The sequence below is a fragment of the Gossypium arboreum genome, chromosome 12 (genome assembly GCF_025698485.1).
Source record: "Gossypium arboreum isolate Shixiya-1 chromosome 12, ASM2569848v2, whole genome shotgun sequence".
NCBI lineage: Eukaryota > Viridiplantae > Streptophyta > Magnoliopsida > Malvales > Malvaceae > Gossypium > Gossypium arboreum.
The window spans coordinates 9,399,446-9,423,696 of NC_069081.1; the positions used below are offsets into that span (position 1 = coordinate 9,399,446).

Below are 24,251 nucleotides of genomic sequence, written 5' to 3' on the forward strand. Positions count from 1 at the left end.
TGGCAAAGGTGCCTGTAGAGGTGGTATAATAATATAATATTTAAATTTTAATTAAGAAATATTTTTTAGTAAAATATAAAAATTAAAATGATTTATAAAAATAATACAAAAGTGAAATAAGTTTTACTAAATACTTTATAAAATTATTTTAAAAGAATTTAAAAATGATAAAATATTTAAAAGACATTATAATGAATCACTTTTAATTATTTTAGTTGCGAAAGGAGATATCAAGGCTGAAGTATGATGTTGAAGAAGTTCGTTGCAGGTTGTAGTGCTGCCTGAGAAAACCCAACTTACTTGATTCAGAAACTGGTGTGGTGAACCAGCAAAATCACGCTGTTGACTTCGCTTTGGGATTTAAATATAGGTTTTAATTTTTTTTTTGTATTAAAAATATATCATATTATAATTATCATTCATAATAAATAGGAATATTAAGTTTCTAATATTTCCTTTCAATACAAAGTTTCGAATATTTATTATATTAATTTATATTACTTATGCGATTATTATATTTGGATATGCTAATCCACGATTTAAATTTGTTTTTGCAAATAATGGATCTGAATGTTCATAAATATAAAAAAAAGTGTAAAATAAACGGAATTTGGGCATTAAAAATTCATTTATTCATCAATAATATTATTCAATTTAAATTTGGGTCCAAATAATAATACTTAAATTTAAAAGAATAATAATAAATTAATTTAGTAGTTAAAAAATAACTTTTAAACCAGCTACGCAATGTAAGAGCGGATGCAAGTAGGGATTGACTTAATATAGTTGCAGCTGAGAAGGGTCCGGGCTAAGGCTGATGTGGATATTTTAAAGTATAACCCAGTTATGAAATCAATACCGTGAAGTGAAGTTGGTAAAATTATGCAAAAAGAGGAGCTGCTGGCTGAAAGTGAATCCCAGCCTATTATTTATAGCACTTTCCACTATCATTCACATCACTTGGTAATTTTCTGTTACCAAATTTGTCCTCTGGGAGAACTTTGGAGGAGCTCCACCTCTCAGGGGAATAATGTTCACTACCTGCACCAATCATATTCTCCCTATTAACACCTCAATCTGGATATTAATTAGAATTCTTAACACAGCAATTTTAGCTCATCAAACCTTCAGGTCACTGTATGTACTAGTGGCTGTAAACCGGACAGAGATGGGGAAGAACACTGATGAGTCTGCTGGAGGCACAACAAACTCCATTGACCCACTGCCAATAGCTCAGAACAAACTTCTTATAAACCAATACCATATTTAAAAATCTCCAACACACCAAATTTAGTAGTGTTAAAAGATTGGACTGACCTGCGGTTAGAGTTATCAATGAGAACTATTGACCATTCTAAGATGGAATTCCTGGAGTCAAACCTACAACACAAACAAGTAAACATTAAAAAAAACAAAACATATAAACTGTTTCGAACTTTTAACATCTTATATTAACAACATTATGTTTTTTTATAATAAATATATCCACAAGTTTGTTAGAAACATCTTATGTAGATATATCCATAATCTCAGAGGTTAAAACATCACAAATTTGCTTCCATCTAAAGTAAGATCTTCAAATGATTTCTATTTACCTCCATTCACCATCAATCTGCCTGATACTTGGTGCCTCCCGAAGTGCTGGAAGAGGGATAGAAATCACAACATTTTGCAGATCAAACATGGCTGAAGCTTCATATTCAATGCTCACATAAGTTTCATTTCCAGAAACTGAAGGCCAACAGTTGACTGCAACGCACAGAAAAAAAATCAAATCAACCATCAAAGCAAACAACAGCGATTGCATACCAACAATAAGCATCAGTAGATATGAAGCCCACTGGACAATGGCACCATTGACTCATCTGCACTTTGCATTCTCCACTTCAAAAGACCAACACCAGCTGCATCCCCAGCTGGACCAGTTGGGAAAGGCCTGTTAGGGTCCTTCAATCCCAAAATGTTCTCGTTGGAAAACAATTCCTTATTCATGTTAGGATGCGTCTTGAACAGAATGCCAGGATTACCCCCAGTTTCAATCTGAAAATAAAGTATGAAAACTGGTTAATTCAATTTGAAAAGATACTGTGACAAAGAATCAATCTGAAAATAAAGCATGAAAGAAAAACGGTATATTCTATGCTGGAAATGAATTAAGAGGAAGGTATATTGAACTTTAAGGACAACATGATTACTTTATGTGATTGACTGAAATATGGGGAGGAGTAAACACAATTCCAAAGGATTACCTGAACTTGGATAAGACCATCTTCCTGATTAAGAATTTGAAGTGACAAAGTCCCTTGAACATCAAAGTTGCTCATTCCACCATCTCTTTTCAGTGTGACATTAAGTTTCTCCTCAGCGGTCAATGTAATGGGATCAGTAGGTGGAGCTATGGCTGCTTTGGCCTGGCCTGCCTTTGGCTTCACATCTTCAACTATCAGTTCACCTTCTGCTTTCAGGGATTCCAGGAACTGGTTTGTTTTTTGTGATTTACCAAGCTGCATGCCAGAACCTTTAGGAGGAGCAGTTGCAGATGAAGGTTGGCGGCCTAATAATGTGAACGTGTTGCCAGAAAATGTTTTCAAACACATTAGTTATGAAACGTGTCTGAGAAACAAATAAAAATCCAAGGCATGTGGTGCCATACTAATATCACTAACCTTTAGACTTGGTCGGGAAGGAATCAACCTCATTGATTAATCCACCAAATCCAGAACCACTTCCAAAGCCACTTCCACTGCTAGGAATGCTAATTTCACTTAAGCTAGTTTCAATTCTTCCAGAGCCCATTGACATGAACCCTCCCTTGTCACCTCTATTCTTATCAATCTGCACAATCCGCAGCAAGAATCAATAGTGTATAACAAAAGAGATTGATTAGTATAAGGGCCAAGAACATGTAAAAACACACCTTGCTCTTCTCTATCTCACTAGCTTTACGCTTCATGACATCCTTGGTTTCATTAATCTTGCTCTGCAATACCAGCTTGTGCAACTTCTCTTCATGACTCTCCATTTCACAGTATTGCTTAACCTGTGCAACAGTCACATTTTCCTTGTGCCCAAGACAGATGACTTCATCAAAAGCAAAGATCAGTTCGAAAGCAGTCTTGCCAATACCCTCCTCATCTAGAGAGACGGAATACTCTGGTACCTAGAGAAATATAAGGAATCAAGTAAATGCTCTCTGTTCTACATAGCTGAGACTAGGACATCACAAAGGCTAAAATTTAAAAGGGCGTCAAGTAACGGCACAACTTCATGAGATACAGATGTTATAAGGAATGAGAAGCTAAAGACATACAGGTAAGACGACTACATTAACAAGTCAACTTGCAACTACTCAAGGTAGATCAAAGAAATAAATAGAATCAAGCACCTTATCTTACATAATTTATTATGTTCAAAGCTTTAAATAGGATAGAAAAGAAATTGTCGAGAGGGTAAAGCATACCAGCTTAGAAAGCAGCCTTAGAGTCTCCAAATCTTCAAGAATGTTGCTCTGTTTGTTTGTTACAAGTACCAAGTAAAGAGCTTCTATTGGTTGATAGACATACCGCACATTCTCAGTCTCAAAGTATGTGTGTTGCTTTCCAGTGCCCAACAACTTGGGAAATGCTGCAAGAAGGCCTTCAATTCTTATACGAGTCATTTCCACGAACTGCCTGGAGACGAGCACTGAAATAAGAGCCAAAAGAATGTGAGTGACGCCCCCAAGTTTCGCACTTCAACTATTTAATTATCACGACACAAGGAAAACCACTAGAACTATCAAGCATGAAACTCACCTTTTCCAGACTTGCTTAAAATAGAAGCAGCAAGTACAACCTACTTGACAAAAATTAAAGGTCAAATCAGGAGCAAAACAAAATATGAAAGATGAAATGAAATGGTGGAGAAAACTTGAATAAGCCACAGAAGAGAGGTTTAAATAACAATGACGATGGAAGTACAGATCCAGTTATTAGATGGCAATGAAGCAAAATAGAAGGATCATGTCAATGCAGAAAACATAAGATGAACGTTCAGTGTTCATCTTCAATTACTCCAAAACCATTACACGGTTCCTTTTATTGACAATTAACAGAAGATGTATGATAGGGAATTCTTCAGTTATGCAGGGTTAATGGAAGAGTTGAGAATTGGGTACGTAAGCAGGAACGGCAAGCATTGAGTTTCATTAAACAGAACTCTGCATGAAATGCTCCTATATATCATGTATCGATGGAGATAAAGGAAATGCCATTTGTTTAAAAACATGGGAAAGACAACTGCGCAGGTGATTGATCTTGATGATTGGAACCTTAATCCTGCTATTTCAGAATAGGAAGCTGCTGATAGAAAGAATATTCTTCCATAGCTTTTGTATTTGATTGTTATATTATAGCATAATTCAGTTACTTTGGATCAATGAAGTTTCAAGAATATATTCAAAGTTACAATTCTACCTAAAAAGAGCAATTGAAAATGAAAATAAGGGACAAGATATATACCATCTTGGCTTATGGAGAAGCAAGCTGTCCTGATAATATCAAATTGAAGCTTTTCTCAGAGAACCTAGTATACAATGAAAATTAAGCCAGGATAAAACAATTAACAACTGGAATCAAGTAAAAGAAAAACAGAACGGATTTTAAAAGAAATAAAACATAACAGTAAATCTGAAAAAAGAAGAATCAGAATGTCTAGTCAGCAAAGAGATCGGCCTAAGATCGGTACAGCTATATGCAAAAGGATGCAAACATAAATAATCAAATCGCAGTGTTTGGAAGGTAAGAAAGTGAGAGAATGGCAGGAAAGCAAAGCTAAGCGAATGCGAAATCGAAGGGAATGTATTTCGAAAGGAACATAAAACAGAGGTGGAGATTTGATACCAGTAAAATTAACAATGGAGATGGTGGCGTTTATAGATCTTAGCTTTAGCGCCTAGATGTAGTTTCATGCTCAAACTCCGTGGAGCCCAACTTCAATACTATTATTATACTAAAATAAGAAGACGGTTATTGTAATTTTACAACTCAACTCGGATTTTCTTATTCAAGTATTATTGTTATTTTTTTATTTATTCTCAAAATACATATATTATATATAATATTGCTTAAACTATCTACTTGGTCACCTAATTTTTTAAATACTTTCATTTTGATCAAAATTTTTTTATAATTTTGTTATTATTATTGTAAAAATTTCTCATTTTAGTCACCCAACCGAGAACTCCACAACGACAACCGACTTGGCACATTACATAATGTTGACATGGGAAATCCTCGTTCAACAATTAGTTTCCACGTAATTTTTTTTTTTTTTGTTAATCCATGTTTTTTACTATATTTGTCGTGAAGTTAAACCTTGAAATTAAAATTGATTTCCACTTCTTTTGGTTTATTGTTTGCCTCACTTGTGGGAGAAAAGGGGAAGTGAATTTGTCAATCGATGACATCACTGGATGTACCTAATATAATCCCAGTATGCTATTGTGGACTGCCAGATCAAATAAAACTATTGGGACCTTAGTTGTTTGAAGTTTCTCCTCATGTTCAAATAGTTCCTTGAACTGAATATTTTGTCATTATGTGTTATCTCTTATTCGAACAACAGTTTAAACATGTCTTCAGGACAACCCAAGTGCAGTTTTGAATTAACATTTTTTACTTAGTTCTCCATGGTATGTTACTCAATCAGCAAATGATCCTCAAACTATATCTTTAATATTTCTACAAAGTTGCTAATTGATTTTTGAAGGATTGAAGGTAGGAGGATTGTCACTTTTTATCATAAATCTTATCCTTATCATTTTACTTGTAGACTAAACTAGTTATTTCACTTTCATATGAAGGAAGCTATGGGATAATTATTGAAAATATTTAAAGAGATAAATTCAGCCTTTTACTAACAATTTTAAGCTTAAATGTTGCTTAAGAGTTCTCGTATCAGCCTATATATATGTTGTTTGTTGGTCAACTATATTTGGTGTGCCTGTTGAGTGCATTTTGGGCGTTCTTGTAGGGTGTTTCATTGATATTTTGATTTGTATTTTTTGCCTATTGTGTTAAGCATTAGCCATTGGTATATGAACTGAACTTATGAATAAAGGTCTAGATAAGTGGTTCGAAGGAGATAAAAGTAGTAGGGATTGAAAGATTTCTCAAAAAGGTATATTAGTTGAGTGTTGAAATATTAATGACAATGTAAAGTCTTATGGACCAAGTCCAGTAGAATTTATGAACTTGGTTAAGTAACAAAATGGAATATAAGGATTTTAAGTGCATGTTAATCTTTGAAGTAATTTGTAGATGTGCTACGACTAGGAGTTTAGACCTGATGGTCGGAGATTCATAATGAAGTAGTGTAATAGTTCATTATTCAGTGGTGCCGAAAACAATGATTTCATAATCTCATTTTTGTTGTTCAAGTCCGTAAATATTAAAAATTAATATTTACGAGGTTAATATTAAAGTCTATTAAAGTTTTGTCCTTTAGTTTTGTCAATTTGATAGTGAATTAAGGTATAAAGATTAAATTGTAAAATTTATAAAAATTTATTGCTATAGATTCTTAATTAATCAAGGGACCAATTGAGCAATTGGACCCGTTTTAAAGTGCCAAACGGTGGTGGATGTTGATTACAATCCACTAAATTTGTTAATTTTGATTAAGGATAGGTTAATTAAGCTTTACTTAATTAATTAAGATTAATTAATTTTATAATCAATGTATAAAAGACAACTTAATTGTTGTCATCTTTATTCTTTCTTTTCTTCTTCAACCGAAGCCACCAAAGAAAACCTAGAAGCCATGTTTGAAAGCTCAAAACTATTTGGTCCTCAATTTTAAGGTATTTTCAAGTCCTTTTTCTTATAATTTTTATGTTTTTGAGGTCATAGGAGCTTGATTTAGCTACCCATGTATTAATTTGCAAAATTGTTATAGCTTTTGGAATTTGCCATGGTTGATTTCTTAAAGAAATTGATGTTACATTCATAGATCTTAAGCTTTGATGTGAAAAAGAACTAGATTGTAAAATTTAAATTGTTAGTTTTGTCCAAAAGGACTAAAGTTTATAAATTTCAAAATTGATGTGAATTTTTTATAATAATAGATAATAGAGGGTCATAAAAGTATGGGTGAGTGTTCGATTGACTCGAATCGAATGAAAAAATTTCGAATTAATCGAGTTGACAAATCCTATTTTATCATCCTAACTCGATTTAAAATTTTCTCAAATTGAGTTGAGTGAGATGGAATTTGAATCGAATATATTTGTTCGAGTTAAATTAAAAAAAATTACTTTAGATTCTTGTAACCACTATCACTCACCGTAATCAAATTTGACCACTGTAATCAAATTTGTTATTAACTTCCATCTCCTTATAATTTATTTATTAATATTATATATACTGGGTTAGCTTCGTTGATTGCTTAGTTGCTTCAATTATCTTCTGATTTTTGTCTCTATTTATTTTGAAATTAAAAATATATTAAATATAAAAATGTGATTTTTAATAAAAGTTATCTTAAAGATAAAATGTGAATTTGATGTCAACATAAAATTTTAACATGAATATTTTATGGCATCATCAATAATTCAATTTTAACAGAATTTATAAAGATTTAATATGGTTAAACAATTCAATAAAATAAATAGTACAAATTGTGAAATTTAATTTAATAATATAAATAGTAGATATAAATAAAATAATTACTATTTAGGTTTAGGGGTTTTTGGTTGATTTTTATTTGGGGTAAAGAGTGAAAAGTAAAAGTTTAGTGTGGAAATAAAAAGTTTTGAAGGTTGGGGGTAAAACTTTGGGGAAAGTAAACGAGGTAAAAATATTAAAAAATTGGGGGGGAATGGGTTTAGGGGAGTGGGGGTGGGGGTGGGATGGGAGAGTAGTAAAAGTTTTGAGGGGAAAATGGGAGGGAATAAAAGTATTGGGGGGAAAGTAAAAAGTTTTGGGGGTTTGGGATAAAAATGTAAAATATTATAGTTTGGTATTTGGTTTATTTGAATATTCGAAATATTCAAATTCAAAAATTAAACTCGATTCGAACTCGAAATTTGAAAAAAAAAATTGAGTTGACTCGAATAACTCTATTCGTTTAACTCAAAATTTGAATTATTTTTTTCCAAGTCGAATCGAGTGTTGCTCACCCCTACATAAAAGGATGTGATTGTGATTGGTTTCAAAATCGTAGCTCAAAATTGAAAGATATTGAAATTTCTATTTTAAGGACTAAATTGAATAAAGCGTAAAAATTTAGGGGCATTTAAAAAGTAAAATTGAATTTATGCATATAATAGGATTTTATAAAATGTTTGGTATTGATAAATTGAATTGAATTATTATATAGATCGAGAATTGAACCAAACCGAGGAAATTCGGGAAAAAGGTAAAATTATCGAGTAGTCATTACAAATTCAGCTTGTTTGTTGATTTGACCAGGTATGTTCATATGATATAAATGTGTTTAAGTTCTTGTGTATTTCATTTATGATTATATATGTGTTTTGTTGTGAATTGGTATGCCTGGGTGAACTTAGTAAAGGTTTCATGCACACTTGTATGGATAGATTACCGATGATTATCGAGATCCAGCATTTGTTGCGGACTCGAAGATACATGTAGCACAAGTTTAGCCTAGACAGTAACCTAATGTCATTTTAAAGGTTTAGCCTAGTCTAGTAACCTTACATGTATATTTTCAGCTTGGATAAGCAATTGAATGTGTTATTAAAGGTTTCGCTTAGACTGATAGCCTGACATGAATATGTTTTTAGCTCAGACGAGCAATTATTATTACCAGAGATATCTATGTAATTGAATCTATTTATGATAAGCCATAAGAGTAACATGTTTTTAATCCAATTCTTGATGTGTTTTGGATGATTTATTATGTGAATTAGTGAATTTGATGCTCCTAATCCTTTAAATTCATGTTTTTATACTTAGGTGACTATAGGGGAGTGAAAGGAGCAAAAAAGAGCCAAAATTAGGTAAAAAGAGCTATTTCTAGGATCTACACGGCGTGGAAATTTTCACACGAGCTGGCCACACGCCCATGTGCCAACCCGTGTCGATTTCAAATCATGATTCTCTTTTACGCAAAAAAAAAAAACCCAATTTTTAGGGTTTTTGAGAATTCTAAAGTTTATAAATACATATTAGAATAGGACTAAAGAGGAGCACGCAGAATAAAACGAAGAAATTACTCGAAGAACACCGTCGGAATCAAGAGAAGCAGGATCTCCTTCAAGATTGAAGATTCTCCATTCAATTTCTCTAGAAGTTTTTGGATTTCTTTATGTTTTGTTGTTTTCCTAATTTTGAGATGTTTTCCTTCCAAAGTATGAACTAAATTCCCTAGATACCTAGGGAAGATGAAACCTATGATGGATCTTGTTATTTAATTTATGAATTACATGATACATACTTGATTTCTTGATCTCAATTATGTGTACTTATTCCATGTTTTAATGTTTTCAAGATATTAATTCATGATTGATATGCTTATTTTAGTAGAGCAAAAGTCCCTATTTAAGAGTAGATTTGGCATAATTGAGCGGAGTTGCATGCAATCCTAGTAATGGGACGACATAAATCTACTGGATTAGAGTCAAATCTAATAGGGGAATCCCTAGATCGAGTTAATTTAACAATAGTGGTTTTAATTAAAAAGAGATTTCAATCAATCAACCTAGAGTCAGTTATTTTTACTCCCGAAAGAGATATTAATATAATTTCGGGATTTCTACGGATCAAGGCAAGTGAATAAATCGTTTAATTCAGATTCAAAATAATAAGTGAAGTCTAGGTGGATTTTTTCGTGGGTATTGTCTCTTTCATTGGTTCATTCGAATATTTTTTCACTTCTCTGTTGCGTCTTAATAATTAGTTTAGATAATAGATTAAAAACAATTCCTTCAGTTTATCGTTTAGAAAATAAAAAGATAGTAATTACTAGTACTTTTAGTCTTCGTGGATACAATATTCCCGATTCACCACAACTATATTGTTATTCGATAGGTGCGCTTGACTTTTTCTTAATTTTAGTTAGTTAAGTGAATCATCATCAGTTTACTAGGTTTCATTGAGCAATACAGATTATATGAAATGAGAAATTGAAATGGCATGGGATGAATTCAGTATTTCAATGATGAATTATTGAATGTTGTGAAAATAAAGTTTATAGTATACATGTGAATTCATTATTCCAGATTGGAATGAGATTTCAAATTGTTACCTATAGTGACATTAATGGTATAATAAATACATATGTTATTCATGGTTTGATGTTGGTATAATACCCTTATTGATTTTTGTGATATGTTATGTTTAACCAAACTATGCCTACATTTTGGTAGCTTTTTGTATGTGATTGTTTGTCAAGGTAAGTTTTTGATTTAATGCCTATGAACTTACAGAGCATTCACAATGCTTATCCTGTTGTTTTCCCTTTTCCCGTAGATTGCCAACTTGTGAAACATGGAAAATGGATCTACGATAAGCTCACACTATGCCGTTGTTGATTCGATAGTCTTTCAATTGTTTAAGCTTGGTTTTGTAGCATGTATATAAGTATTATGTATTGTATGTCACACACACCAAAAATTAGGTTAGTAGAATCAGGTAATTTAATTGTGGGCTCGAGTGAGGAATCGGGGTTAGTGTCGTAGGAATTAGGATTTAATAAAATAAAATAATTGATTAATTAGGTAATAATAATTGGATTAATAAAAATCTAATAAAATAATTAATTAATTAATTAGGTAATAATAATAATTGGATTAATAAAAATATATTAGTGAGGATTAAATTGGAACAATAGTTAAATTAAAGGTCTAATGTGTAAATTAAGAGATTTAATTGAGATGAAAGCTATTAGAACAAGGGAGGAAATAGGACGGGGCTTGGGGGTAAATAGCCCAAATTTTAAATTTTGGTTGGCTATATAAGTTCACCCACCGTCCTTTCCCTCCACACTTTCAACCATTGCAAAAGTTTGTTATGTCTAAAATTTAAGAATTTTCTCTCAAATTTCTTTCATCCTTTCCTAACATCCAAACAACTTTTTCCTCCTTAATTTTAAAAGAAATCCACTCTTTCTTCTTTAATTTTTCATCAACACTAGCTCATTTTTGTTCAAATTAATTCAATTATGTGGAGACCTTCGAAGATGTAAACATTTTGATTTCCTGTAGATTAAATGTTTATAATGTGATTTCAAATTGTGTTTTTATATATCTAAGCAAGAAAACATAAGATCTATAATTTTAAAGCTTGATTTTGCTAAAAAATGATAAATCACGTAATAGTGAGCTAAGTGAATATTTCAAAATGATTTTCAACTCATTTTGACATGATCAAGAGCTTTATAAACTTGATTTAACAAAACTTTAAAGGAAATGTATGAATCAAATGATTTTTGCTCCATGAGATTGAAGATGAACGAGATTTTTTGAAAAATGTTAATTATTGAAATTTTATAAAATTAATGGATTAAATTTGTAATTAAGTATTAGATCTAGTATTAGGAAGTGAAAACCAAGGATCTATTTGAGTATAATTGCAATAATTAGAGGATTTAAGTTACGCAAGGTAAGCTCGCCAAACTTAGTAGAGTGGCGAGCTGTCATGTGTTTTAGGATAGACATTTTGCTGTGAATGCTAATAACTTCTATGATTTTGTGTGATATGCGAAGCCTCTGTTGGTGAGTGAGCGTCGACGAGCAAGGATAAGGGTAAGCAGAATGTGGTGTAGTTTCGGTAGTCAACAGTGAACCACAAGTGAGTGTTTTTGCGTATCTCACTTAAACACCAGCCGCATGCTAAAGAAAGCCCAAGTAAGGCATGCAAACCCTAGCATGTAACCTGTGACCCTTGGTATATGAAATATGCGAACCCTATTGCCTTAATGCATGTGAGCCTATATTTCTATACGAGCCTTAATACATGTGAGCCCATATAAGTATGCGAGCCCCTGTGATATGAGAACATTTTCATTGTGTGAACCATATATGTTCTGCAAACTTGTATGCATGTGCGAACCCATAAGCTATGTGCAAACCCATATGAATGTGTGAACTCTATGATAAGCAAACCCTGTCACATGTTGTATGCGAGCTTATATAGATGTGTGAACCCCTGTACTATGCGAGCCCATATACATGTGCAAACCCATATGTTATTGTGATGTTAAGTGTATTGCAAGCCCTGGAGTATTGTGAGCTCTACCAAAGTGAACTGCGTTATTGAGAACTGTATTGTGTGAGCCCTATATTATGTGTGTTGTAAATGTGTAAAAAATGATACGTTGGTATTGTGAGTACTCGCCCTTTTTTACCATGTGTTAGGGCATTGTGGCCCAGAGATAGCTTTGGAGAGATAAGGGAATGTCGAGCCCGCTCCATTCACTGTAGATTGTGTAGAGTGTTTTGGAGAGTGAGCATTCGTGCTACACTTATTGGAGATAGCATGCAACTCTTTGAGTCAATTGGAATGTTTTGTAGATTCGCTTATCAATTTGTATATAATTTGATTATGTTTCACATTCACAAATTGCCAATATATCACCATAATGTGTACAAATATTGTATATTATGCGAACTATTTTAGCATGTCTATTTGCTAGCATGATTAATGTGTTTATTTGTGATTTATACTTGAGCACTCACTGAGCTTCAATAAGCTTACACTCTTTACATGTACCTTGCAGATAAGTAGCTAGTGGGACTAATGGTGAAGTGTGGCAACTCGATGATCCATCCCAAGGTAAATCCTTCTGAGTATGTGACATGTTTTCAAACACTAAAGTGGAAGGCAATGTGGGATTGTCCTACGGGTTTAGACTTAGACTTTTAAGAAAATAGTTACTAGTTGTAAACAGACATTGCGAACCGTTTAATTTTGGATTTTTAACTTTATATTTGCTTGGTTAAGTGCATGCTTGATTGGATTTTATACATATTGCTCGTTATTAAATCAAAGACCTAACGAATTTATGTAGGATGAAGAGATCGTCGAGAATTAAGGTACGCCCTTGTACCACTTGTATGTTTAAAACAAAATAACAACTTAGGATTCATGACATATATGTAAAACATAATTAAATAAAACCTACGAGCCAGCCAAGTGTATAGCGAGATAGGGGGTTTTTAATATGTAGTGTTCACCACTAAAATGAGTTCACCAAAACCATGTGGATCACTAAACAATAGATATGATGTCAGTATTTAGGGATTGCCAGTGTCACTAATTGCCAAATGGGGGGTTCACCCAAAAGAAAATCATGAGTACGCCAAGCTAGTAAGTTCACCAGGATAGGTCACTTAGCTAGGGAAGTTGGGTTCGCCAATATGAATATGTGTGTAAAAGTAAGGAGTTCGCATGTGTCCTTGCCTCTGGATAGTCTAACAGCACTAAAGGTGATGTGCATTTATGTTCGCCAAACTTGGGGTTCGCAAGACCAGTTGCGAGCTAGGTATCGCAAGTAGGTCGCGAGCTATACTTTCTAGGTTGATGCGAGAGGTTGGTTCTTTTTAGTAGGTAGGTTCACAGGTGACTTATCCATACACTGTTGTGTTTGTTTTTTATTATGTGACTAGAAAGCCATGCTACTAGGTGTTTTTATTATGATTTACATTGCAAATACGTGGTGTGATTTATGGTGTTTTAACCGAGAGTCACTTTGGTGGCTAATGTGAGATTCAAAATTCAGGTCGGACCGTCCCGACTGGGTTTGGGGTGCCACATTGTAGAATCTTAAAATGATAGTTTTAGTTTGAACCACTTTTTAATGTTTGATTTTGGTAAGGCTAAAGACTAATTGAATATGTATGTTTTGGTAACATGTTGAGAAATGTGAATGGAACTTAAAATGGCATGTTTAAGTATGAATTGACATAGTTAAGGAGATGGCATTGAATGGCTAAGTGTATGGTTGAATAGGTTGAAATTGAACAACTTGAATTGATATGTTTTGATGCCAGATTGAAGTATATTGGATTGGTTGATTAGAAATGGTTAAATGCAATATTTTGGTATATATTTGGAGCATTTTTTATGCAAGAAAAGTTAGGAAAATATGCACCAAAAGTACAATTTGCGAGGTAATCATGAACTAGATACCAAATTACCTAAATTTTACCAAAAACAGAATCCACATCCCGACGAGCAATCTTCCTCATCACAATGTTGACCGATAGTGAGTCATGTCGCGACATCGAGTGGCCTAAGGTCACGACGTGACAAAATTTTTGGCAACGTTACGATGTGGAGGAAGTGACATCACAACATCATCTTGAAATTTTGAAACTTTACAATTTGGCCTATTTCGTGCTCGGGTCAACAAAAGAGCTTTCGTAAGCTCGATTAAGATTCAGATTTAATTGTATATCATTATTTGAAGGTGTTTATAATATGAATGTATATTTGAATGATTTATTTACGGTTTATTTGACAGTAGTTGCTTCGACAACAGATGTGGTATCCTATAACTCAGACCTGACGATCCAGTAGGGCAAAAGGTGTTACAAGTTGATAACATGTATTCTATAATTTGTGTAAATTTTCAAGAAGTGATAAAAAAAAATGGTCTCAAATGATAAGAGAATGATTAAGTCTTATAATTGCATGAGATGTTGAGGGTGTTGGAACACTATTAAAATAAGTTGAAAATATAAAAGAAGATAAGTAATGATTAAGTCTTATAATTGCATGAGATGTTGAGGATGTTAGAACACCATTAAAATAAGTTGATAATATAAAAGAAGATAAGTAGATTTATTCCATTTTGAAAATCAAAAGAAGTATCTTGTAACGCCCCCATAGCCGACCCAAAAAACAAGTCAAAGCACTGGGATGTTACATTCGTTGCCAGAGCAACTTCGGCGGTTACACGTCATTTAATCATTATAAAACTTAAATTATATCAAAACGCTCGCAATAACTTATGTACATGCCATATTCTATAACAAAAATATCAAATTCGCACCCTCTTCAAGCCTTGGTGGTGTGATGAGATGAGATGTGTTACAATCCCAACTTGAATCTCGAGCTTCAATTTGATCTTCCACTTACACGTTTAAAACACGCGTTAAACTTGTGAAAGCTTAGTAAGTACCCAAGAATCCAAATCTCATTTTTACCCTGATTTTTATATATTAAAAACATTATTACTATTGCAATTCCTGAATATATTATAATAATCAATAAAGCATATTTTGACAATCAACAAATCATTCTGTATTTATAAGAATCATTATTCCCAAAATTCACTACATTTATCTTTTCATGGATTGACAGGAACAAAACTTTTACTAGTCTAATTCACTAGATTATCACTTCACGGTTTAACAAAAATTGTTATCAGAATCTTTTACTCGTCATCTCATTGTGTAATAGGAACTTTTCATCAGAACTTACTTACCATAAATTTTTATTTTATCATTATCTTTTATTATTCAATAGAGGCCCAACATAGACTTAACAAAACATATAGGGTATACGAAAATAGTACAACAATGCACTGAAGTGCAAATATTCAGAATAGGATAACATTAAAATGCGTATTCAGAACAGGGAGTGCGCTAAATTTTCCTTAATAGAGGCCCAAGGTAGACTTAACAAAATGTATAAGGTATACGAAAATAGTACAATAATGCACCAAAGTGCAAATACAGAACAGGATGGCACCGAAGTGTGTATTCAGAATAGGGTAGCATTGATATGTGTATTCAAAACAGAGAGCACGCTAAAATTTTCTTAATGGCATGTCATATATATCCTATTAGTTCTTATCTGATCTACTTGGGCAATTATATTGGAATCAATTTCATTTCCTTATTCAAGAACAAAATTTAAATACTTTGGACTTATTTCAATTTAGTCCACATTATAACAATTCAAAAATATAATTTCCAACTTTCTTTAATACATATAACATATTTCACTACTTAATAAAAATTCCATAATTCACTGCTACAACTTACCATATTTCTCACATATCACTTTTGCATATTTTGTAGCTTAGTCCTTTTCTTTTCATAATTCTTTCATTTCACTAAAATAATTCACATAATAAATATAATTTATTAATTATTTCTATCCTTCACTATTCTTTGTAATCCAATCTCACCCTCACTTTTTATACATATACTATTTCATCAAACTTTCTTACACACTCTATTTATCCATTTTATATTTCACAAATTAACTATAATTTTACACTTTTTCAATTTAATACTTATATTTCCACAACCTAGAGAACAATTGTAATTTGAATTACAATAATCATGTATTTTTCATTCTCAACTACATTATTCACTTATCAAATAATTTTCTTGTAAACTTTCATAACTTTTCAATTTAGTCCCTTTTTGTCATAAAAGTTCAATATTCACTAATTAATCATATAAAATCAATTTTCTTTCTTGTTATACTTTAATCACATAATTTATCTCAATATCTTGTTTCACATGTCAATTTTTTTATGTATTTTACTTCTATTATTTGATCTACATATTTTCTCAAGTTTGACAATTTAGTCCTTGTCATCATAAAAATTTCATATTTTCCCCAATTTCACTTTTACAATACTTTTATGCATATTCATCATCTCATAACACATTCATTAAACTTTTATCATATTTTCCTTATTCACCTATTAAATTATTTCACACTTTATTTTACTTATTTACCACAAAACTTCACCAAGTCTACATTTTAGTTCTTAAATAACATGAGAACTCATGGGTACTTACCTTTTCCAACTTCAAATCACTTGCTCTTCCTTTTTCCTCATCACTTAATTTATTTTCTCTATCTCTTTCTTCATCAACGTGGCAAAAACATAAAACTTTCTATAAGTAAATTTTACATTAACACCATTTCCATACTTTTCTAACAATATTAAACTTGAAAATAATATGAAACCTTAATATTCATACCTTGTTCTTTTGGAATCAAGCTTTAGCTTTATTTTCTCTCTCCAATTTCTATTTTCTTGAATCTAATAGCTTCCTTATCATTTTTCTCTCTTGGTGCTTTTGAAAATTCCTTTGATTTCTAGGTGAAAATAATGAAATTTTGATTAAAGGATCAAATTGTAAAGAAAGAAAAACTTTCTTTTTTTTATCTTTTTCATGGACGTTGGAAGCTTTGGTGACTTTCTTCATCTTTCTTTCTTTTAATACTAATTTTAATTGAATAAAATATTAATAAATATATTATAATAAAATAATAATAAAATATTCAACCAATCATGTTTCAACATTTTTCTTCCTTAATTATTACACTATATAATTATCTAATTTGGATAATGACCATTTTACCCTTCATGTTTCTTCAAAATTCCATCCTTGAATCACTACTCACTTTTGGTAAATTACGATTTAGTCCATCGTATTTCTCCACTTATTCAACTTGGTCCCTACAAACCAATTTCATGTCATAAGAAATTGGATTATTTTCACTTTTGGTCCTTACATACTTTTCAATTTAACTTTCTTTGATACTCCTCAAATTTCTCTTTTATCATTTTCATTTTCGTATTTTACTTTACCGGGAAATATATGACACTCAATTCTCACTTAATTTTACATTAATAGCATAACAATTTTAGGCGTGTTACATATCCAATGATGAACAAGTTATGAATAGGTATCGCCGCATGATAAGAACACTCTAAGGATTTGAAATGAAAATGGTGTGAAGTGCGTAATAGTTAATGAAAGAATCTAACTAGAAGGTCTAATAAGTTATGGGAAACTATTGGAGTAGCTAAATTAATAAGATGTGAAATGGAATTTCCACTAGTTGAAGTGGAACTTTACTACATTAAAGGAACTAATGCTTTGGAATGACACATGGTACATCATTTTCTACTCTACTTGTCTTATTGTTTTAGTCTATCACATGAGTTGGTAAGTGATGAAATAATGACAATGTTTTTCAGAATCTAGAGGAATGAAATTTTCTTAAGGAGGGGACAATTGTAACAACCCAAAATTTTTAAACAATAAGTGACATTATTCTAGGATCGAAAATAGTAAAAATCTGAGAACATTTGGAAAATGAGTCTGATGGAGACTTTTTATGAAAGAAAAATTAATATTGAAGTTAAAAATCAATGAAAAGAATTGTGGAAGCAAAAAAAAATGACAAAAGGACCAAATTACAAATTCTAAAAAGTGAAAGGATTAAAATATAAAGTTAACCAAATTGAGAAAATATGAATGATTTTTGCCTATTGGGCATAAGAATAATTCTCGATATGTATTACTGTAATGAAAATCACTTTTAAACTAAATTAGAAAATATTCGATAGTACAATGTCTGAGTTGTAATTTTTTCATTTTTATCGAAGAAAGCGCATTGATGTAATTTTTACCTCCCATGGACTCATAATAAAGACTATATGTGATTTATGAAGTTTGGACTTGATAAATATCTATTCGGTGTAAAGAAAATAGATTAAGGAGTGAAAAAGAGACGAAATGATAATTTCAACACATAAGGACATTTTAGTATTTTCATGTGAATATTATATTTGAAATATTGAAAATAGTAATAATATATAAAAATTTATTGGATAAATTTAAAATGGAGGATTTTAATGTAGACAACACTTTAAAGAAGTTGACTTGTTAACTTTGACTTAATATATTTTATATGGGTTAAAAAATGGGAAAAAGATGGAAAATTCATCCTCTTCTTCTTGCTGTCGTCCAGCCCTTGTGGAAGAGGGGACATTTTCTCTCTTCGTTTTCTTGCTTTCTTCTTCCATCTCTTCCAAACCTCAACCCTTAAACATTGATTTCTTGTTGAAATCAAGTAGATTTATTTCAACCTAATTTCCTCGTCACTTCCGCCATTCAAGCTGAAATATAATTTTTCCCCTTTGTACAAACCGTGACATGTTGAAGAATTTAGAAAAGAATCATTGGATTAAAACCTTAAACATGAAATCTTAAAATTTAAATTAAACTCTAAACCTTAAATTTACTAGTGCTAAAATCATGCTACATTAAGTCAAATCCTATTGATGTAAGTACAAGATTTCTAAAGAAATCTTTGAAAAAAGGGCATGATCTTGACACTAATTGATATCGAATTCATTATTGTAGTATTGTCAATAGATGTCAAAAATAATCAAATTTAGTTTCCTTTAAGCATATTGTAAAATAAGCTAAATTTCGATACTTATGGACATGGATTTTAAAAGGGTTATTATGTAATTTGTCCATTGAACTTGTCCAAAGATACCTAGTTGGTACTTGAACTTGTATTCTACCACCCAGATTGTACTTCCGCACTAACATCGTTAACTTGTACTGACATGCCACTAATAGCCAATCTGGTGGTGACATGTCGTAGCCTCTCAATATGCCATGTGGTGGGCATAAATTTTAAAAAATAAATATATTTAAAACATATAAATTAATAAAATGTATAATTTTTCCATATCAAGAATGAACCTAAATATATGTTTGTCTAGATATATTTGAATTTGAACAATCATTTTCCATATTCATTCTAGATGAATTTTTAGTAAGATTATATATTTTAACTTTCTTCATAAAATATAAGTTTTAGGTTTTATTTTTTAAATATTTATAAAATATAAATATATAAACTTATAAAACTATAAAATATATGCAATTGAAAATATATAAAAGCTTATAATATTTTGAAATTTATATAAAAATCAATAATATAAAAATTAAAAAAGACAAAATTCATAAATATATAAATATGTAAAAAACTAAAAGTTATAATTATTTAAAAGTGTATATAAATATATAAAACAGTTAAAAGCACGTTTACAATGAATATAGACAAACGGTTCTTCAGATGCATTTGAATCTAGACAAATATCTATTTAAGTTCATTCTTGATGTAAAATTTTTAATATTCTTTTATTAATTTATAATTTTTAAAATTTTATATTTTTAATTTTAAGATAATAAATAAATAGCCTAATATTTTATAAAAATAAACTTACTAAAAGTATATGTGAAATGAATCCAGATAAATGGGTGATATATCAGGACAATCATTATCTAAATTCATTCTTAATGTGACAAAAATTATATTATTCATTAATTTATAAATTTTAAAATTCTCTTATCTTTTTAATTTAAATTTACCGCTTGACATATTGATAAACTATCACATGTCACGATTATATTAACATCGGCATAAACTAACATGAAGTACCTAGTAGATAAAAATGAATTGTAAGTTGAAAAGGTAACAAAATAATTTTAGACAAAATTCAAAAAAGGCAAACCAAACTAAAACAAAATTTGTCCATAGACCTCAACATTGTCCATGGATGTCGAGATCTTTTAACATTTTAAAAAAATCCTACAACAAATGGGAAAAAATAGCAAAATTCCAGTAAAAATCTCGTAAAAAACAAATGTAATTTTTTTTGTAAAAAATATTTATAATGGTAAAAAGAAACAAACAAAAAAAAGAGTACTACAGGACAGCGGCGATTATATTGTATTCTATCAGACTCATGGCTCATGCAATGAATAACACAGAAATGAAACAAAAAATCGTTGGAAATCAACAAAGTACTCTCGAATAGCCAATTGACGGAAATGGTTACTAGCTTTTGTTTCCAAGCTTTCATCTTCCCCAATCTCCAACCCCATATTACAATTCTGTGGAATTTCCTAAGAAGACATCATGGATCTGGCCCCAGAAGAGCTTCAATTCTTGTCCATACCCTACATCCTCAGTGAATTAATTTCTATCCCTCAAAGATCCCCCAAGGCCTTCAATCTCATAACCGTAGGTCTCATTTTTCCTCTATCTTTTGCCATTTGAGCTCACTCTCTTTTCACCCACCCAATCTTAAATCAACTCGAATCCCACCCATTAGCTGACCCTGCCCAAACGCATCACGAGTGGACACTCCTTTTGACCTTCCAGTTCTTTTACCTTATCTTCCTCTTTGCCTTCTCTCTTTTATCTACAGCTGCCGTTGTTTTCACAGTGGCGTCCCTCTACACGTCAAAGCCAGTCTCTTTCTCTTTGACGATCTCAGCCATACCCAAGGTTTTTAAGCCTCTTTTTATAACCTTCGCTTGGATTGCTCTCTTGATGTTCGTTTACGATGCCTTGTTGATTGCCTTCTTGTTCATGTTCTTCATTGCCGTTGATACCCAGAACATTGTTTTATCCTTCTTGGCATTCATGGTAATTTTAGTGCTCTTCTTGGGTGTTCAAGTTTTCATCACGGCGCTATGGCATTTGGCCAGTGTGGTATCGGTGCTTGAACCCATTTACGGGCTTGCAGCAATGAAGAAGAGTTACGAGTGTTGAAAGGGCGGATTAATAAGGCTTTCATTTTGGTTTTGGGGTATTTGGCAATTTGTGGTGTGATTGAGGGCATCTTTGGATCCTTGGTGCATGGAGGGGAAAGTTATGGGGTTTTTTGGAGAACTGTGGTGGTGGGATTTTTTGTAGGAGTTTTGGTAATAGTGAATCTTGTTGGCTTGTTGGTGCAGAGCGTGTTTTACTATGTTTGTAAGAGTTATCATCATCAGGGAATCGATAAGAGTGCTTTGCAGGATCATTTGGGTGGTTATCTCGGAGAGTATATGCCTCTCGGGAGTAGCATTCAAAAGGAAAACTTCGATGCTTGATTTGTCAAGTCAGATTTAGTGTATTCTATGAATTGATGTTGATACCAGATACTATTCTCTATGGGACCCTAAACCCATTACAACTCTTAACATATTTGTTCCCTTTGATACTTGTTTTGCAATGAAGAAGTTTTAGCATTGTGACTTTTTTTATGTTATATGTATATACGGTAGCTGAATGATGAATGCTGTTGTTCGTTCTAACATTTAACCTCTACTTATTTATGTTATTGAGAATCGATCAGCTTTAGAGTTGATGATTAGTGTTGGATTGCCTGAATTCATAAAATTGTGGATCTCTTACGGTCAAGTAATGGGGGCACTTGCTTCCTAATTTTCCTTTATAATTTGCAGTTTGTTTAAGCTGATAGGTCATCGAGGCAATTTGCATTTCCATAGTCATTGATCATCTTGTACCTTTGACATATCCCCCATTTCAACCCTAGTTGTTTATTTTTATTGAAATGCATCATCATTTTCACCAAATAACGGTAAGCACAAGCTAATTTTAACGGAGTTCAATGTGCCCAAAAACAGAAGAAAAATGTGAAAGTCCAAAAACTTCATTTAAGTGTAGTAGAGGCTTCTCAAGAACATCTTAAGATTCTTAACATGAGTGTACCGTAGTTTGATACGTTTCCTTGAATGCTTATTTATAAGCGCCACTTTGGTTGAAGATGTTTTTCTTTCCATTGTCTAAGATACGATATAAACTAGGTGGGAGATGGATAATGTTAATGGAGGAAACCAATTGCAAAATGAATGATCCCTTTTGAAATTATTTGCCTTTTTCTTTTGTCTTTTGGAGTTTTTGGTTATAATAATATTTAAGTTTGTCTCAACAATGGCCAACTTTTTGAATGTGGAGTGTGAGTGGTTACGTGAGAATGGTGAATTTAAATATTTTAGGGATGAGATTGAGTGTTTAAATTAAGGATGAGAAATGTTTAAATTCAATCGATAAAATTGAGATGATATTTAAAATGACCGTTAAAAATATAAAATTAAAAATATATTATATTAATGAATAATTAAAATTTTTAGAATATTTATTAATTATATTTTTCTATTTTCTATTACTCATATATCTGCTTATTGATGATTATTTATTAATTTTATTATAAAAATTATTACAAATATAAAAATATGTAATATCTAACAACAATAACAAATAAATAAATATTTAACTTTTTAATCGAAAAACCCTCCAAGCCTAAAAGATTTAGAGACCCCACCCATACCTTTTAAAATTGAAAAGAAAATAAATATAATTAATAAGCAAAATTAGATTGAAGTGCGGTTTTTATTTTTTAATTATGCCTTGGCCCTTTTTTTTTAATTAGGGAAATAGCTTGATTTTAGGAGAGAGAAAAATAAGCACATCCAACTGAGTGCATTTTCTGCATATGTAGCAGGAAAGCTCGCTTATCTAGACGCATTTTCTCTCAACAGTAAAAAAGTAACGGCTTTTTGAACTTTGTCGCACTAACTGTAAAAAAAAAATTAAAGTGGCTAATGGTAACTTTTTTTACCCTATAAATACCCCCCAAATTTCAGTTTTTTTTTCATTCACATCCTTCTCTCCACTCTCAAATTCTCTCAACTCTCTCATTTTAAAATTTTTGATATTTTCATTTTTAAAAATATATCTTTTTAATTATCTCATATTTTATTCGTTAAAATCGATTTCTCACCAATGATCGTCTCTCTAATCCGTTTCGACGACAAACATATTTCCACTGGCCAACAAGTAATGGTAAGACGAAATTTTAATTTTTTTATTTTCAGTTATTTTCAATTTAATTATTATTTTTAATTTGAATCTTTTTTTATTGTGTAAATAAGAAAATGATTGTGTACTAGAAGGCTTCATTCATAATATGGGAAAGCCTGCGATCCTTGAAATTCGTGGCCACTTGCAAGAGGTTGGATTCCTACATGCGTCTCACATGACCGGGGTTGCAAAGTCGATCTTACACTAATCAGCGCTTTGGTGGAAAGATGGAGGCCCGAAACACAGACTTTCCACCTTTCATGCGGCTAGTGTACAATCACACTTGAGGACATAACACTACAACTCGATCTGCTAGTGGATGGGTCAGTGATCACAGGATCAGTAGTCATTCCGGGTAAAGTGGATCTCTGCAAAGAGGTCACAAACAAGTTTAAAAGTGGTCGGATTTCGATCAACTGGTTGGAGGATAATTTCGACAAGCTCCTTAAAGGCCGAACGGACAAGGATATAAAATAATACGCCTGAGCATTCATCATAAGGTTAATTGATGGCATTTTAATGCCCGACAAATCTCAAAATTTGGTACACGTATGGTGGCTACTACATCTAGTGGACTTCAATGAGTGTGGAAAACTAAGTTGGGGATCTTCCGTCTTTTCCACGTCGAGAGATGTGCCAAGCTCCGATACCGAATATGATATCGATCAATTGTTGCCTATTCCTGCTGCAATCGTGGGCCTGGTGGCAACCACTATTTCTACATCCCAAAGTGACCGACCCATACATGTTCCCGTTGGTAATGAGGTAAACATCATTTATTAATAAATACATAGTTTGTATAGTAGTTTTTTT

General features: G+C 31.8%; 1 protein-coding gene and 1 pseudogene across 2 annotated transcripts; one reads left to right on the forward strand and one right to left on the reverse strand.

The window, feature by feature from the left end:
• Window positions 1-624: 624 nt before the first annotated feature.
• Window positions 625-5,007, reverse strand: LOC108478159 (coatomer subunit delta-like). Of its 2 annotated transcripts, none has more exons than XM_017780576.2 (12): window positions 4,881-5,007; window positions 4,500-4,563; window positions 3,795-3,834; window positions 3,461-3,684; window positions 2,918-3,160; window positions 2,667-2,835; window positions 2,250-2,554; window positions 1,842-2,040; window positions 1,596-1,749; window positions 1,318-1,380; window positions 1,126-1,222; window positions 625-1,041 (listed from the first exon to the last, which is right to left on the reverse strand). In XM_017780576.2, the coding sequence occupies exons 2-12, from the start codon at window positions 4,500-4,502 to the stop codon at window positions 952-954; spliced, it is 1,587 nt and encodes a 528-aa protein (XP_017636065.1). In that variant the 5' UTR covers window positions 4,503-4,563; window positions 4,881-5,007; the 3' UTR covers window positions 625-951. The 2 variants fall into 2 exon arrangements, with proteins under 2 accessions (XP_017636065.1, XP_052879317.1); XM_053023357.1 differs by having other exon boundaries at window positions 3,795-3,837.
• Window positions 5,008-20,489: 15,482 nt separating this feature from the next.
• Window positions 20,490-21,810, forward strand: LOC108479016 (uncharacterized; annotated as a pseudogene).
• The last annotated feature ends 2,441 nt before the right edge of the window (window positions 21,811-24,251 follow it).